Below are 15605 nucleotides of genomic sequence, written 5' to 3'. Positions count from 1 at the left end.
CTTAAAGTTGACCCACATGCAGGGAGTCTGTACAGTGGCATTTTAATTGAGGATTAAAGGTGAATTGGCAGGATAGTACAGTTAATTTACCTACAGCCTATTCTGTGTTTGAGGTATGAGGTTGTGCTTGTGCAAAGCATTTTCTACGCATTTTAAGTTCTCTTAGGGCATGGCTTGGTTCGCATTACAATTAAAAGGTTAAAGGTAAAGCCATTTATTGTCAGTAATGCTAACAAAATAAAAATCACAATATGATTCAAGTTTAAACATTGTTAAATTTTAGAAAGTTTCCCTGCCTCCATTGTATTTTCATCATCATCCACAGGCTGAATGAGCCACCAACATCTGTGACAGAGAAGCAGTCATTCAGGCTATTAGTAATTTGATCTAGATTTCTGTATGGCAAAACAAATTAATTGTGCAGAAACATTGTCTATCAAGACAGGCTAGGATAGGCTTAATAACTGGATTGGGTTAATCAAATAATCATGTTAAATTGATTCATGTTATCTGCCCAATACAAACACAGTCTGACCTGTTGGCCATGGATCTGCTTCACTGGAGCAGTTGGCATTAAAGGCCTTATTCAAGGGCACCTTAAAAAAGGTTAAGGAATGAAAAAACATTTGGTTTAATCAGCAGTTCAAGTTTTTGTTTACAAAACAAGCTGTGTGATTCTTTACAAACTTAACTTAGGAATCTGACATTCTGTACACTAAATGATAACTCAGTTACTAACAAAAATAATTATCACATTAGTCAGTGATGAAAATATACAATCATTTCATCATTTCTGTCTGTTGGTTTTCAACAGGAAGCAGATTTGACCCCATATCATGTAACTGTAGCTGAATTATTGTGGAAATGTCAATATTTCCATGGAATAATTCACCCTTTTCTTTTCTAAGGGACAAATTAAGCAATGTATGGCAATTCATAAATCTAAATATTTTCTGAGTAGCATAGCTGACAAAACGTATGATAAAGTAGTTACTGTGTAACTTGCCTGGTAGTGGTAAGAGTAATCCAGTCAACAATAGCAGAGGAAGGAAACACACAATAGCTACTTGTTGTTCAGATGCTGAGAACTGAGAACCTGTAGGGATAAAACAAAGAAAGGGATAAGATGGGATCAGATGGATAAATATGGATGATGACATCACTTTACTAACACACTCACTTGCTATTGTGACCTGTGTGGTGATTTTGCTGGTCATGTCGGTGAGAATATTGAAGGCCAGGCAGGTGTATGGACCACTCTGAGCCTCACTGATGCTGTACAGCTCTAACAGCGGACCTGTAGTGTTCATAAGCTCTCCTCTGAAAGCCCACTGAAGCTGAGCTGGAGGATTGGACTTGGCTGAACAGAGCAAGGTCAAATTGGATCCAACTAAAAAGGAAGTCGTGATCTGTTCATTCACCGTGAGAGCCATGTTATCTGGGCCATCTAGAACACACAGAGAGAACGAGAACCAGGGCAAATTAGAGCTATGTAATGGAACTGGACAATTAGGCTTCATAAAATTACAGCAAACATCGATTACACTGACATTGTCCTACTCACAGCTGATGGTAAAGTTCAATGGACAGCATTGAACACATAACACATAAATGGTCCTTGGTCATAGCGGGTCACATTGACTATAGTGAGAGTGGAGTTTCCGTCAGTGAGCTGAACTCTGTCGCTGGCTGTAACCTCAGAGCTGCCGTTGAGCCAGAGGAATGAAAGGGACGATCCAGACGAAGCAGAGCAGGTAACGACAGCTGAACTCTTGAACTCTATTAGGTCAGTTTGATTCGCCTTTAATGTCACATTGGAGATGGGTACAAGTGGGAAACAAGTGGATGAATCAAAGATCAAGATGTGCCACTAAGAGATGGAGGAACAGCACCTTTAATGAAAACAGTGAGTTAATATTTCATAGGCCTACATTAAGTGACCACATTTTAGTTAAAATTACAACAGGTTATAATATCTTTTGTTACAAGGTTTTTAATGTTACATGCTTGGTGACATTGTCAGAAATGTGTACACTTAGTATGTACCCTGGACAGATCACCAGCCTGTCACAGGGCTGAAACACTTACACTCACTCCTATGGGTAATTTAGAGTGACCAAGTAGCCTATCCCCAAACTGCATGTGTTTGGACTGTGGAAGTACCTGGAGAAAACCCACACAGACAAGGTGAGGACATACAAACTCTACACAGAAAGGCCCCAGGTTAGAACAGGATTCAAATCATGAACCTTCTTGCTGTGAGGCGACAGTGCTGATTACTGTGCTGCCTGATATTCAAAGTTGTACAATTTTATAACATACTGAGTTTGCTTCTTAAACTGTACTTTTTTGTTTTTATTGTGGGCTCACAGAGATACGTCGGAAGCAAAACCATCGCCTATGTGAAACAGAAAAAACAAGGAGTCTGTAAGACAAAAGGACAATATGGAGGTGAGTGTTGACAGACAGACAGAAACAAACCAGAGGGCACCGTCACGTGAACAAAAGGACAGGAAAACCAAATCAAGCAGGCAGTTACAGTAAGCAGTAGTTTGTCGTTTGTTGGTCTAAAAATCACGAGGAAGAGACACGAATTCCCGTAAGTCCTTTCTCAATATTGTTTTGGGTTTTTGTTTGTCATTACACCAGAAACCCGTTTCAGTTAAGAGGACAGTATCAACAATTCATTAGCTCATCTTTCTCTCCCTCTTCCATGTGATTCTCAGTGCACCTGTTCAGTGCAAAGAAATTAACTCACATTCAACTCGCCACAGTTTCTTTTTATGCTTCTATTATGGTCTGGTGGAAAACCTACAGCAAAACCTATAACTAACTTCTAACAATTGTGGAATCTGAATAAGGCACAGACATGACTCATCAGTTTATGTTGGAAACACTTCACAAACTAAATGCTAAGTCAGTTTTTGTTGTTAAATGAAACTCTCACCTTGAGTGACATTTAGGCCAGTTACTATAGGACGACCTCTGATGCAGTGTTTTGGAGCAGTTATGGAGTTTCTAATGTATAAACTACTGAAATCAGTTCCTCCCATCTGTGAATATTGGTATATATCATGTGCTTAGTCTCATCCAGAACAGTGATGGAGGTGTTGGCCCAAAGCTTGGGGTCACTGCTCTGCACTACGTAGACTCCTGAGTCGGCCACAGTGATGGAACTCAGAGTGAGCGCTCCAGTCAGGTCGTTGAATGACACTCTGCCACTGAAACTGGGGAAGACTGCCTGCTGGTCCCCCAACCAGGTGATGATGAGGGACCCACCCACTGCCTAGCTTCCACTCCTGAGAGTCGTCGAAGGAGACAGGGACAGCGTTAGCGTGCCCCTGGCTGCAGCAGGGTTGCTGGATGGCAGGATCTCCACGTCACTGAAGGCCAGAACAACTGAGGAAAACAACAGTGTTTGTTATTTGCTGTGATAAATGACATGAAAGACTCCATTACATTTCTATTTTAACTAGTCCATTTGAGTTGTCATCACAAATTCAACAGCTGTAACAGAGCTTACCTTGGATTAAAACCAGCACTATAATAACCAAAGTTCCTTCAAATTTCTTTTCAATTTTTTATCAGTAATCTGAGGATGTCCTCACTATTTCTGCTCTGTTATATATATCCATTGTATGTCCAACCCCCTACCTAAAAATATGTATAGTAGTGACCCCTGTTCTTATCTGCAGGTGTTTCTGGTTATTTGGTGTTCACGCTAATCAAACTTACAAAAGGTGAATTACATTTTCTGTTTACCCATGTGGGTGAAGGTCTGTAAATATTCTTTAGGAAAGATGACAAATTATGACAGAAGGTATGTGCAGTAGTGGTGGGTTGACGGCGGGTTTGTTTGGTATCATTTATCCTTTATTTGATTTAATTTTCTTAAACATTTAGTGGAAGATTTATGTTGTTTTCTCCCCATCAGCATCTCATCCAACTCTTTTATTCCTATTTTGCAGGGGTTAGATGTTGGGAATTTTTCTTTGCTTTCTGCCGCCACTCCAGACAGTTTCGGTGTACATATCTCACAGGTTGACACTTTCAACTCAGTATTTTTATCTACGTATATGAGTCAAAGAGTTGCCAAATGTTTTCAGTATCATTACCTTCAATCAGACCACACCTGACCCGTGCAGCAGCTTTGTGTTGTACATATTGACTGAGACCTTCAATTTGTTTTGTTCTGTGTACACAGTATATCTGAATCTTGCAAGTAGCAGAGACACAATACTTACTTACTTACACTTATTTTTTGAGCTAGGTAGAACAAGATATGATATACAGATGAGTCCAAAACATTTATTTGTATTTACACAATTCATTTAATTCATTTTTTTTATCGGTTTCATTAGGAGTTGATTCTAATTTTAGTAGGCAAAGCATTATTTAGCCCATTACACCACTCAGGAAACACCTGTGGTAATATTTGAATGGTGGTGATGCAAAGTTCGGAATCCGAGCACACCAGTGTGATGTGCCTCACCACAGTACCTTGGGTTATTTGTAAAGCATGTGAGTTAAGTAGCAGCATTAAAAGCTAAATACCATGGAAGAAAAATCTGATTTTAGCTATTAAATGAAATTCTTTAAGAGAGAGGTGTACAATGCTATTGTTGGTAATATTTACATTTGTAGAAAAATAGGCTGTTGCATTTTTACTGTGACACTGTGACACTCAAAGCTTGTATTTAGGTACAGGTATAGTATAGTAAACTACAGTAAAAACTCTCTGAATTAAAATTCCTTAAGTAAAAATTTTAGTGTGATGGGGCCTTATATGCCCAGCATAGGTACAGCAAAAATGCATGTGTAGGTAGACATCCATGGTGTTGGTAAACCATGTGTCACAATCGTTTTGAATATATGTCATATTTAAAATTCTGTTGCATGTATTTTTCAGTTGTGTTCTAGTTTCACTTCACTAGTCCACATGTGCCACATGAAGAAACAACACACCTAGGCCTCTGTCTCCCTCATCTGTTTTCTCTCTGTGTTATTTGTTCAGTCTCCCTCGTCTGTTTGCTCTCTGTGTTATTTGTTTAGTGTGAAAAGGGTAAGAGAGAGATTGGCTGTCACTAACCACAGGTACTTTACAAACACATCGGTGTGTATGAGTCAAGGTTGAAAATTCTATTTTATGAATAGAGACAAACTTCACAAAAACCTCTATTCAGCATGCAAGTAAATCAGTAACATTTGAACATTCATGTGATAAGTCAAAGTCTCATTATACTAAATCACTTTACTTTTGTTCATTTACATAACATTTGTGTCTCTTAAACTTTAATGCTACATGTGGCTGAATATGCAGTTCTATGAATAGCTGCTGTATTTGTTAATAACATAATTAAATATGTAAGTCGTTCAGATTGGGTCAGACACTGTGGAAGTGAAGGTGTCCGATGCCGCTTGCAGCTATATGTTATATCAGAATGTAGCAGAATCAACATTGTCCAGTAAGCTCTGAAATATTCTTGACTTTTATTCATTCACTTATAAGAAACAATAATTATAAACAATAGAAATGTTAGTGGTTAAACAAAATTATTTGCATTAGAGTTTAGGATAGTTTTTCATTAGTTTGTGCCTCTTGATTTGACTCTTAATTGATTGCAACATCCTATAGAAGCGAAATGAATGTTTTCAGACTTTCCTCCCTATGAATGTGGCCATTTGGCAGCTGTAATTATATAACTGTTGTTTCAGTAAAGATTAAAAATCAACCTATCTGTTGTATGGCAAAATGTCTGAATTATACAATAAACCCTTTGAATCATTTTCATGCCAACAGCTGCAGCATGCTGCCCTCCTGTGGTCTACCTGGAGTGTTGCTAGCACTGTGGTAGATAAATGATATTGAGCAGTACAGTACTGGTAACACACAGCTGAACACTGATATTGACAAAGCTATTTTATAGAAAAAGGGGCCTTGGTTGTAAATGTAAACTTGTTAAACAACCAATCTGTTAAACAACAGCCTTCCATTTAGAGCAGACTAACTGCAAGTTAAAGAGCCAGAGAATCCATTCAGAGCTCCTAAAAACGTTGTGTCACATGACTCCCTATTTAAGGAACATATTTTGGATCCCATAAAACTTCAGTTCAGTTGTAAAATGCAGAGTTGTAAAATATGAGTCAGTAGAATATTTAACAATGAAGACTCTTTCTGAATAAGGACATGTTTTACACAAGGCAGCACCTCTGGGCCTGGTAAATATTTCAGTTCTGTGTGTCACCATATAAATCTAAGGATTTGCAAGCAGTGTGACAACAGAGGTCCACCAGGCACAGTCACAGTGTGCCATTTCCAAAACCCGTTATGAAGCACATCATATCAGTTAGTGACAAATCTCTGATGTTTCACCTCCCACACACCGTCCATTCAGCACGTACGATTATAGACATGTGACAGATTGCTCATAACTGCATCTGGACAGTAACATATCAAACACACAAACTGGTTAGGACTTAAATAACAATAACAAGCACATACATAGTTATGGATACTCCGCAGAACTTCTTGAGTTTTGTCCAATTTATAAATCAGTGTGTCTGCAGAAAATGTGTGTTTGCTGTAAACCTGTGTGAGGGAGGCTCAGTGTCTCCTGGACAATCTTTGATCCTCCTCGTCAAGGAATGCTACGGCTCACTGCTGCTTCTCAAACACAAGCCACTTACCTGAAGAGCTCATAAAAACCGACGCCTAACAGCACACCGCCACCATGACTCAGACCTCTACTAGATATCTTCACGTGCATAATATACACTTTAATACTGGATACGCAGCTGGCCTATTATTAAAGACAGTTACTCTTGGCTGCTTGTAATGTTGAAGATTTATAAATTTAAGCCTATTTAAATCTTATTTAAATTTTATCCTGTGGCTCACTTCCTTATCCCAGAGGCCCTTGTTTTAGAGTAAATATGTGTTTCTTAATTTATGCAGAACTAATGAATGGCTCATCTTAATCTGAGGAATCCAGAGTAAACAGCGGGAAAAGCTTTCCCAAATCGGTCGGTAACAACATGCAGAAAAAAAGCAGTGGAGCTCAGCTTGGATTTAATCAGTGACATTATAGGTTTTTCAGCTCTTGTGGCTCAATATTAAGACATGACCACGTCAAAATTATTCAATAGTAGTAGGCCAAGCCTTCTCTGAACAGTGGTCAGCTGATCCAAAGCAAAAGGGCTAAATACATGACATCTGTTATGTGTGTATTTTTGTGAATATGTAAGTTTTAGTGCAGAGTTCTGGTGCAACCACTGATACAACCAGCTCCATACAGATCTGGGACAATGGACTGATCAGTTCCACCACAACTTCTGTAATCTACCGGTAAATGTTAATTCTAATTAACCTAAGAATTCATTTGAGTCAAAAGTCAAATTCTGATGTTGAATTAAATGTTAAGTAATTACATGACATTAGGATTTTTTTAGATGAGATTAACTTTATTGATTAAAGCAATATGATTCCAAAAATGTCAAAGAGTTGAGTGTAGAGATGAGATGTGTTAGATCTGAGCTGTTGATTATAGTTGATCCATCGCTTGATTCAATTGTTTTCTGGCAGTTTTAAAGTGACATTGGGTCAAACATTTGTCCCATCTGTACAGCTGACTACTTTTTGTCTGTTCACAGGGCATTTCTACAAAAACAGGTTAGTCCAACAGAGTCCATCAACCTGAGTCTGGGCAACGCCCTATCTGATCATATATGTACACAGGTATTTTAGTGTATGTACATAGTGGCATTGTAAAGACTGATTCTGTCTTTACTTACTGAGTGGGGGGCTGGAGTCGGCCATGTGCTGTGGGTGTGGGCTGATAAAAGAGCAGGAGAACCTGTGATTCTCCATGTTATTGACTTTTGAGACTGTGAGACAACTTTCCAGAGGACATTGTTCACCTAAGACAAGATGATGCCCTTGACCACTGCTTCCCTGGTGCTTGTTTTATCAGGTAGAGTTACAGAAGCTTTCATTTATTTACCTGACCTGATGTAATGAGTTACATCACATTATACGGATTATATGTAATTTTGTTTTTTGTGTTATATTTGTGTGATAAACAAGGTTTATAAGCTTGTTAAACATTCTATGTACTATGGCAATTTCAGAGGTTTTACACTTCTGTTCTCGACCTATTCTGTGGGTTAATTAGGTATGTGTGTAGGTGAGGGTGTCTTACCCGCAGGGCCCCTGAGCGGAGCTGTGGCCGGCACCGTGAAGTTCACCACCATCCTCAGGCCTCCTGAGACTCCATTTCTCTCTGTCAGCTGGAGCTTCAGAGGGGTGAACATCATCACTTCTACCAGCATTAACATCACTGACCCCACATACACCAACAGGATCTCATTGGATCGAGCCACAGGGGCCCTGGAGCTCCGGAACCTGGTGTTGGAGGACAGCGGACAGTACACCGTCACCCTCATTCCAGACAGAGGGCAGCAGAGTCAAGGGACAATCTCGCTGAATGTGTATGGTGGGTCTGCCGTGGTAGTGGAGTTGGAATATTTCCTTCAAAAATCTGTAAAAGAAAAGGGAAACAGTTCCTCTGAAATTGATTCTGTACTCTGACTTATTAGCAATCAAACAGATTTTATTCAAATAATCTTGTGAATAAAAAAAAATTGAGGACTGGTCTTCATTTAAATTTTTTTTTTAATTTGAATCTCCAGCTATACACTAGAGAGACAAATATTATAATACATAGTTAATACCCTGAAACAGAAACTGAATTGATTGATACTCTTTCTGTCCTGCCAGTGGTAATAACAGAAGCCACCATCCGCAGCCCTGCAGTCATCCTGATAGAAGACAGGAGCTCCGCCAACCTCACCTGTGACGCCTCCGGCTCCATCAGTACCAAAGTGTGGATGAAGGACGGCCAAGCCCTTTATCCCAGTGACAGAATTAGCTTCTCCACAGACAACAGGACAGTGTTCATAAAACCTGTCCGCAGCTCGGACCATGGCACCTACCAGTGTGAAGTCAGCAACCCAGTCAGCACCATGACGGCTGCCTATAATCTCACTGTGAACTGTCAGTACTGCGTAATGTAGACCCCCAGTAGTTTGAAACATTTTCCTCTCTAAAACATCATGTTCTCATTTTAAAATGTAAATGAAATGCATTTGATGAAATCTTTAGAAATTTGCTCTACACTTTCACTGCCTTAATTATTATGGTGTAAATTCTTTTTTCTATGTAGTTGGACCACACAATATCTCGATTATTGGCCCATCGACAGCTCCACCAGGCCAGAGAGTGACACTACAGTGCACAGCAGACTCTGTCCCACCAGCAAACTTCAGCTGGATGTTTAACGGCAACGAGACATGGGTTAATAACTCCATGTACATTATTGAGAGGCTGGCAGCAGAAAACACAGGAAATTACACATGCACTGCCAGAAATACGGTGACCATGCGGCAAAGCTCTGCAGTCTTGAATCTGAGAGGTAAGAAACTAAAAGGTGATGTATCACATTGCATTATATCCATTTCAAAGCCAGGTGACATTTAAATTGATGGTAATTGCTATGTTCTTTACTCTCTGCAGCGTCCTGCACTGCTCCCTGCTGGTCATTTTCAGTGCTGCTGTTCAGTGTGCTGACACTGAGAGGGTTAGTGTAAGAGAAAGTGACAGGTGAGATTTGAAACTAATGATATATCTGTTTAATTGTTTATATTGCAACATCCATGGATTGTGTATATATTCTTTTTAATGTTATTAATTTCCATTGCTCCATTTTTCCACTCAGATTAATGATCTGTTTCATCTGGTTTGAACCAAAAGTCATGATAGTTTGTAGAAAAAACAAGGGAAGCTGATCAACATTTTAAACAACTCATATCATCAATCATGAGGGAAACTTGGATTTCTGATTTCTCCATCACCACTCAATGATAAACCTGAAAATTGTGTCAACTTTTTTTTTTTTTTCCCCATACGATTGGCAGGCTTTGGCTTGTCCACGCAGTGATATATTTGATCATATCATAAATAAAGAGCTTCAGACTGACATAGGCATAGTGAAATATAAGTTTATGTCAGTGGCATGCTTAAGAGATTGTGTATTTGAAATTAAATAAATAAAGATAAAATATACATGATGTGTTTTGAACAATGATCCATAAATAAAGACATAACTTTCAAGTAGTGAGTAATAAAAAATGACCTTGCTGAAGAAATGACTGTGCATTTACAAGATGCAACAAAGCTAAAGTCTTACTGTTCCAAATGCTGTTCCTGTTTAAGATAAGATACATGAATAAACACTGTAGTGCCTTTTAACAAATTCTACAACCTTTCTTTTTACAAAGTCTGTGTAACATAAATATTTAGTATACTATATAGAGTTGTATATTGAGAATAATAAGTACGTTTTCTAATTTTAAGTGATATAAGTTGGCCCCTGATAAAGGGCCATCATAGATAGTCAGAATACAGAGCTGGGCTGTTTCAGTTGTTATCCCTGTCCTTCCCTGTAGACCAATAATTTACATGCATGCAACAGGCTGGGTTTGACCAACTGAAACATCCCTGACCCGATTACCCTGTTGAACACCTGGGGATAAATTAGTAAAGGACTCTGATTGGTGGAGATAATTACATGTCATTTCTCTAAGATGCAGCTCCTTTAGGAGGCTTGACACAGTTCACTGGTGTGAGGCTTTAAATTAATGCATTGTTCTCCTGTATGCTCTTTACTTCAACACTGCTATCACTCAGGATCTTAATAACACTGTTGAGCATGGTGAGCTGTAAATTTGCATGACAGACTGAGCATGTGGTGGTAAGGTCTGTATAGAATTACTAAAGTGGGAAGCCGCTGTTTCCTTGGGCACAATTGTCAACTTCAGTCTGTCCATTGATTTGATTTTAAAGTCATCATTAGATAATTTGAACATTTCCAGTATTTTAGGTAAACCTGATATCATATTCATTGCAGCTCTTAGCTGTAGCTGACCTTTTCACTTTTTTTTCCCAGCTGCTGTAAAGGTCATGAAGCTCAATACATCACATATGGATTAATAAAGCTTATCTTATCTTATTCTTATATTATTAATAGCTACAACTATGTCATTTAAAAGAACAAAATTGCTAATTGAACCTTGATATTTACAGAGCTAGTTTGGACTTGCTGGCAATATTTCTAATTTAATCTCAAGAAACTCTATTTTTTAATTTTTTTAAGTGATTTCACAAGGAGGGAAGTGATGTAACTTTTCATACATGAAAAAAATGTATTTCCTTGTATCTCAGGATGAATGATAACTAAAATTATATAGTAGCCAAAATATTTTCATGTTTCTGTGGATGTCATTACCTATGTTTGACCACATGGGGTCACTATTCTATCAGGGAGGGTACACCCAAACATTTGGATGTATGCTGAATACAGTATAGAAAACCATACGCTGAAAAAAAAAAAAAAAGACAGCGACCCTAAGAGTTTTGACAGTTTTTTTTTTCTAGTTAAATGCTGACATGTAAAAAAGAAATGCTGACGTAAAAAAAAAAAAAAAAAAGCTTTCTTCTGGAGATCTATCCACTTCTCTTTCTTGGTAAGTTATTTTGTTTACCAGATGATGAATGTAAAATACAGTAGCGCTACACCAGTTTGGGTTTAAGATGCAGTGCAGAGTCGTATCAACAAAATGTTCCGCAGGCTGTCAGAGCTGGTGTTTACCTGGGTCAGACTATTTTCGTTGTATTTGCCACATGGCCACAATCTGTCCTCACGCTGCGCGTCTCCGTGTTTGCGAATAATGAAGCAGAAACCGGCCCGATCCCTAAATGTTGAAGTGAAAACTGTCATAGAAAAAAGACGATCGCGTCCAATTCACATAGTGAAACACAGCAACTTCCTAAATTGCTGCTGTGTTAAAGGAAGATTGTATTGTTTCTGTTATTCTGTTCACCGCCTGTAGCTGTGCACGATGCGAACCTACAGAGAATCACCCGCTGTACTGCTGGAGCTGTTTTACATGGTGTCACTGACAGGTACGACATATTGTTTTAAGTCTGGACTGTTGATTTTTTTTTTTTTTTTTTTTTTAACTCTGACCTCAGTGCAAACAATTTTCAGTAATAGTGTATAACAAAAACTGCATCTGCTGCCATCATGTCATTGTATTTTCTGTAGTTCTGGAGGCGCAGCAACTCACAGTGTGGCCTGAAGTGACTGGATACCTCGGACACAATGTCACCCTGCCCTGCAAGTTCAACAGTGGAGCAAAAGGCACTGCCATGTCTCAAGTTCAGTGGGATCTCCTGCAACCTGAGGGGAAGAACATCATAATTATTGTTTCTAGTGTTCAACATGGAGCTCACATTCATGAATCCTCCTTGAAGGGGAGAGTGGGAATTTCAGAAGAGTCTTTGATAATTAAAAGTGTGGAAATGAGAGATGCAGGGTCTTACACCTGCAGGGTTGCGACCTTTCCCAGTGGTTCATTTGAAGGAACGACAAAACTTATTGTTTTAGGTGAGTATGTAATTGGTTTACCCCACATTGAAAGTATTTGAATCACTGTTATTTTATTTATTTGAGCTTTGATATTAGATTTTTTAAAATTCTGTTGTCTGTTAATTGTAAGAGGAGAACAACATGGCTCTGACTTTCTTGGTAAATAGTTTTTTTTACAGAGATTTTAAGCTACCATGATAAATTCCTAAGTTTATCCTACCTACTTTGTACTAAACACTGACACATCTCACATCTCAACAAGTGGGGGCTATATGAATATTTCAAACTAAGATTAGAGTAACGCAGCAATAAATAGGCATGTTTGTTCTCCCAGAACAGATGCTGCATATCTCATCAGGGCATACCTCTGCTATAGTGGTTGCTGTTTTGCTGCTGGCAGGGATGGTAGCAGCCATAGTCTACCTCATCTTCATCAGGTCTGTGTATGTGTTTTGTGTAGGTGTGTACAGTAGAAACAAAGACTCAAGTCATACAAATGCAAATTATTAACTAAATATTTTAGATTGTGTTATATTTAAGAGTATCCTGCAGATACTGGACTAGAGAGGACGATGATATTTAGATACATTGTGTATGTATGTGTGTGTGTATAAATATAATTGCAGTGATGGATGACAAATTAGAGGAAGAACCAAAAAGATTCTCTATTCACTGAAATGCAGTTATTGATTTAACTTGTTCTAAACATTGAACCAAAATAAGCATTTAGGAATTATTTTAGGTTTGAATGTTAAATTAAATTTACAACAAGTAAAGCTTGGTGTTAATTTCCTATAAAATGTAAAAGGATGATGATAAGACAGGAGTTTTTTGGAACTGATGAGTCAATCAGCAGAAATATAAGTGGCAACTACTTTGATAATTGGTTATTTGTTTGACATTTTTAAATAGAAAATGTGGAATATATATCAATTACTCTCCAATTTCAGTTTCTGAAATACATCCAGCAAAATAATCAACAATGAAAACAGGTTAGTTGCACTTATAGTTTCTGGAGATGGAAAGAAAACCCAATAACAGTCCTTTTGATTCATTTGCACAGACGTGGCTCTTCAGCCCGACTACATGTCGACATTGGTGAGGACAAATACAGCTTCTATTTCAGTCTATTTCTAAACAGGACCTAAACATTTTCTAAATATATGTCTTGGATTGTTTTTAGTTCATTGATTAAAGTCAGCCTGTCTTACAGATACAAATGGTCCGGTGATGGATGCACATGGGTCATCTGATGTAAGTGATGAGGTGAGCTCAGGGCTGGTTTGAAGCTACAAGTGACTTCAGGTTTAGGTCAGATAAAGTTTGATTACTCTGTGAAAAGAAAATGTGAGGTATGCAAGGTTTTAGAAAAGTAATATGATGATACAACTAAGTCTCCACTGAACACTCTCTCTGTCACATTTCATAGACTGTGGTCTACTCTGATGTCGTGGTGAAACCAACCAGAGATGCTGCACAGTTTTACAATGACAAACCCACAGAGATGGCACCTGCGGATGATGTCGTGTACGCCAGGGTTATGGTTTTGCACAAGCAGCCCAAATAAGATGACATGTACATAGAAGTGCTGCAGTTCACTATCCTATGCAAAAAGTCACTGTTAAAGCTGCTGTATAGAAGATACATTAGCCATGACTGTGGTATCATTTAGTCAAATCAGCATATCATTACATTTGGTAATGATTCAGCTATGCTGGTTGCTATGTGAGGATAAACACTGAGCTATAAGAGTAAAGCTAGCAGGCATGTTTACCATCTTCACATTCTAAAAAAAGGCTAATTAGCACTAGGAATGTCATTCATTTTGCAGTAACATTCTGACCTGGTGGTGTTGCTAAATGAAGACAAGAGATGAAAAATGTGGAGATTAAAACATCCTATAGAACCTGAGTGTGCATGCTACTTGCAGAAACCCTTCTAGTCCTAATTGATGAGATATTTTGAAATAGAACTTAAAAGCCAGCGTAATGAAGCCACTAGAGTCTTTATACTATCTGGACCTTAAAAATCTAATAATTGAAATATTTTACTTTGAAACAGAAATATCAGCCTCACATGTTACCATTTGGTCAGCAGACCAGGGAATAAAAGAATATGCAGAAACAACCACAGAGAGCTCTTTTTTTTTCCAAACCCACAAACCCACGCGCCTGTTTTACTTTGCTGTACTTTGAAAAAGCACTTGCATGATGCCAGCACGGCTCGAGTTGTCAAGTTTTCACACAGCTGAGATCTTCACGACCGTCTCTAATCTCATTGAAAATCTTCCGAATCTGCACCTGAATCTAACTCAACCATCAGCATCTGTGTCTTCGGATTTCAGTCAGTAAGAACAGTTCCAGCTATGGCTGTGCATGGTTGGATCATGGCTTGCAGTTTTGGCTGTGGCCATACTAAACTCCCCCAAAAACACGGAATGGCGTATCAGCATTAACTAAAAATATTAGCAGGCTTTACACGTGACACCAGACTGTAACATTAACTTTTGAATTTGCAGTCTTAGTGTTTTTCAGAACTAAGCCAAAAGACTATGTGGCAGCTGCTTTGACCCTTATTTAAGTTTAGAGAGAAGTCAGAGCAGACATCTGTGGTGGTTTTATTGGTGGTTGTTATCTAAAAATCCTTATTCCTTTTTTGGTTCTGCTTATTTTCCTTTTGCACACAGATTAACAAAATAATTCACTCTACTTTGGGTCTGTTATATGGAACACTTCTCACATTGTCACAGTCTGTTCTGCAGGTGTTGCAATCTAAAGATGCCAGATGCATTAAGGTGACAAAGCAGGGTTTGCAAAGTTAACTGTAGTGATTCACACATCAATCAATATTACTTACAGTCAACATCGCACATGTCCTACTGCAGCAATGTTATTTCCTGACACTAGCATGTGGGTGTCTGCTACATTCACTCTCAGTTACAACATACGGGAACAGCTTTCTGCTGTGTAAAAAATATTAATGACTATTATTTAAATGTATTGTGTGTAAGTCAATGGTTAAGAAATTATATTGTAACGAGTGTAATAATAGGTGTAGTGCTTCTGAAGTAATAAGTGACTACTAAATTATTTTTCTGCATTTTCGTTTAAGCAGAAAGTT

General features: G+C 38.3%; 2 protein-coding genes across 2 annotated transcripts; one reads left to right on the top strand and one right to left on the bottom strand.

Annotated features, from left to right (window-relative positions):
- Positions 1 to 582: 582 nt before the first annotated feature.
- LOC113136748 (carcinoembryonic antigen-related cell adhesion molecule 5-like) lies at positions 583 to 6767 on the bottom strand. The gene is made up of 6 exons (XM_026317783.1): positions 6688 to 6767; positions 3035 to 3221; positions 1606 to 1870; positions 1181 to 1447; positions 1007 to 1096; positions 583 to 596 (listed from the first exon to the last, which is right to left on the bottom strand). Exons 1-6 carry the CDS (start codon positions 6765 to 6767, stop codon positions 583 to 585), a joined length of 903 nt encoding a protein of 300 aa, XP_026173568.1.
- Positions 6768 to 7927: 1160 nt separating this feature from the next.
- LOC113136747 (carcinoembryonic antigen-related cell adhesion molecule 18-like) lies at positions 7928 to 14613 on the top strand. The gene is made up of 12 exons (XM_026317782.1): positions 7928 to 7970; positions 8172 to 8492; positions 8777 to 9052; positions 9222 to 9470; positions 9572 to 9635; positions 11541 to 11580; positions 11947 to 12019; positions 12162 to 12503; positions 12820 to 12922; positions 13549 to 13583; positions 13699 to 13751; positions 13915 to 14613. Exons 1-12 carry the CDS (start codon positions 7928 to 7930, stop codon positions 14050 to 14052), a joined length of 1737 nt encoding a protein of 578 aa, XP_026173567.1. The 3' UTR covers positions 14053 to 14613.
- The last annotated feature ends 992 nt before the right edge of the window (positions 14614 to 15605 follow it).

Source organism: Mastacembelus armatus, chromosome 16 (assembly GCF_900324485.2).
Source record: "Mastacembelus armatus chromosome 16, fMasArm1.2, whole genome shotgun sequence".
Lineage (NCBI taxonomy): Eukaryota > Metazoa > Chordata > Actinopteri > Synbranchiformes > Mastacembelidae > Mastacembelus > Mastacembelus armatus.
This window is presented reverse-complemented; position numbering and strand designations above follow the sequence as displayed.

What these genes read in the sequence shown, in the direction of transcription:
- LOC113136748 (XM_026317783.1), bottom strand. Translation starts at nt 6,767, where the DNA reads ATGCACGTGAAGATATCTAGTAGAGGTCTGAGTCATGGTGGCGGTGTG. An exon ending in TGACCAAGGACCATTTATGT is followed by an intron (nt 1,448 to 1,605) that starts GTTATGTGTTCA and finishes TGTGTGTTCTAG; the next exon opens with ATGGCCCAGATAACATGGCT. An exon ending in CACACAGGTCACAATAGCAA is followed by an intron (nt 1,097 to 1,180) that starts GTGAGTGTGTTA and finishes TTATCCCTACAG; the next exon opens with GTTCTCAGTTCTCAGCATCT.
- LOC113136747 (XM_026317782.1), top strand. Translation starts at nt 7,928, where the DNA reads ATGATGCCCTTGACCACTGCTTCCCTGGTGCTTGTTTTATCAG. An exon ending in CTATAATCTCACTGTGAACT is followed by an intron (nt 9,053 to 9,221) that starts GTCAGTACTGCG and finishes TTTTCTATGTAG; the next exon opens with TTGGACCACACAATATCTCG. An exon ending in CCGACTACATGTCGACATTG is followed by an intron (nt 13,584 to 13,698) that starts GTGAGGACAAAT and finishes CCTGTCTTACAG; the next exon opens with ATACAAATGGTCCGGTGATG.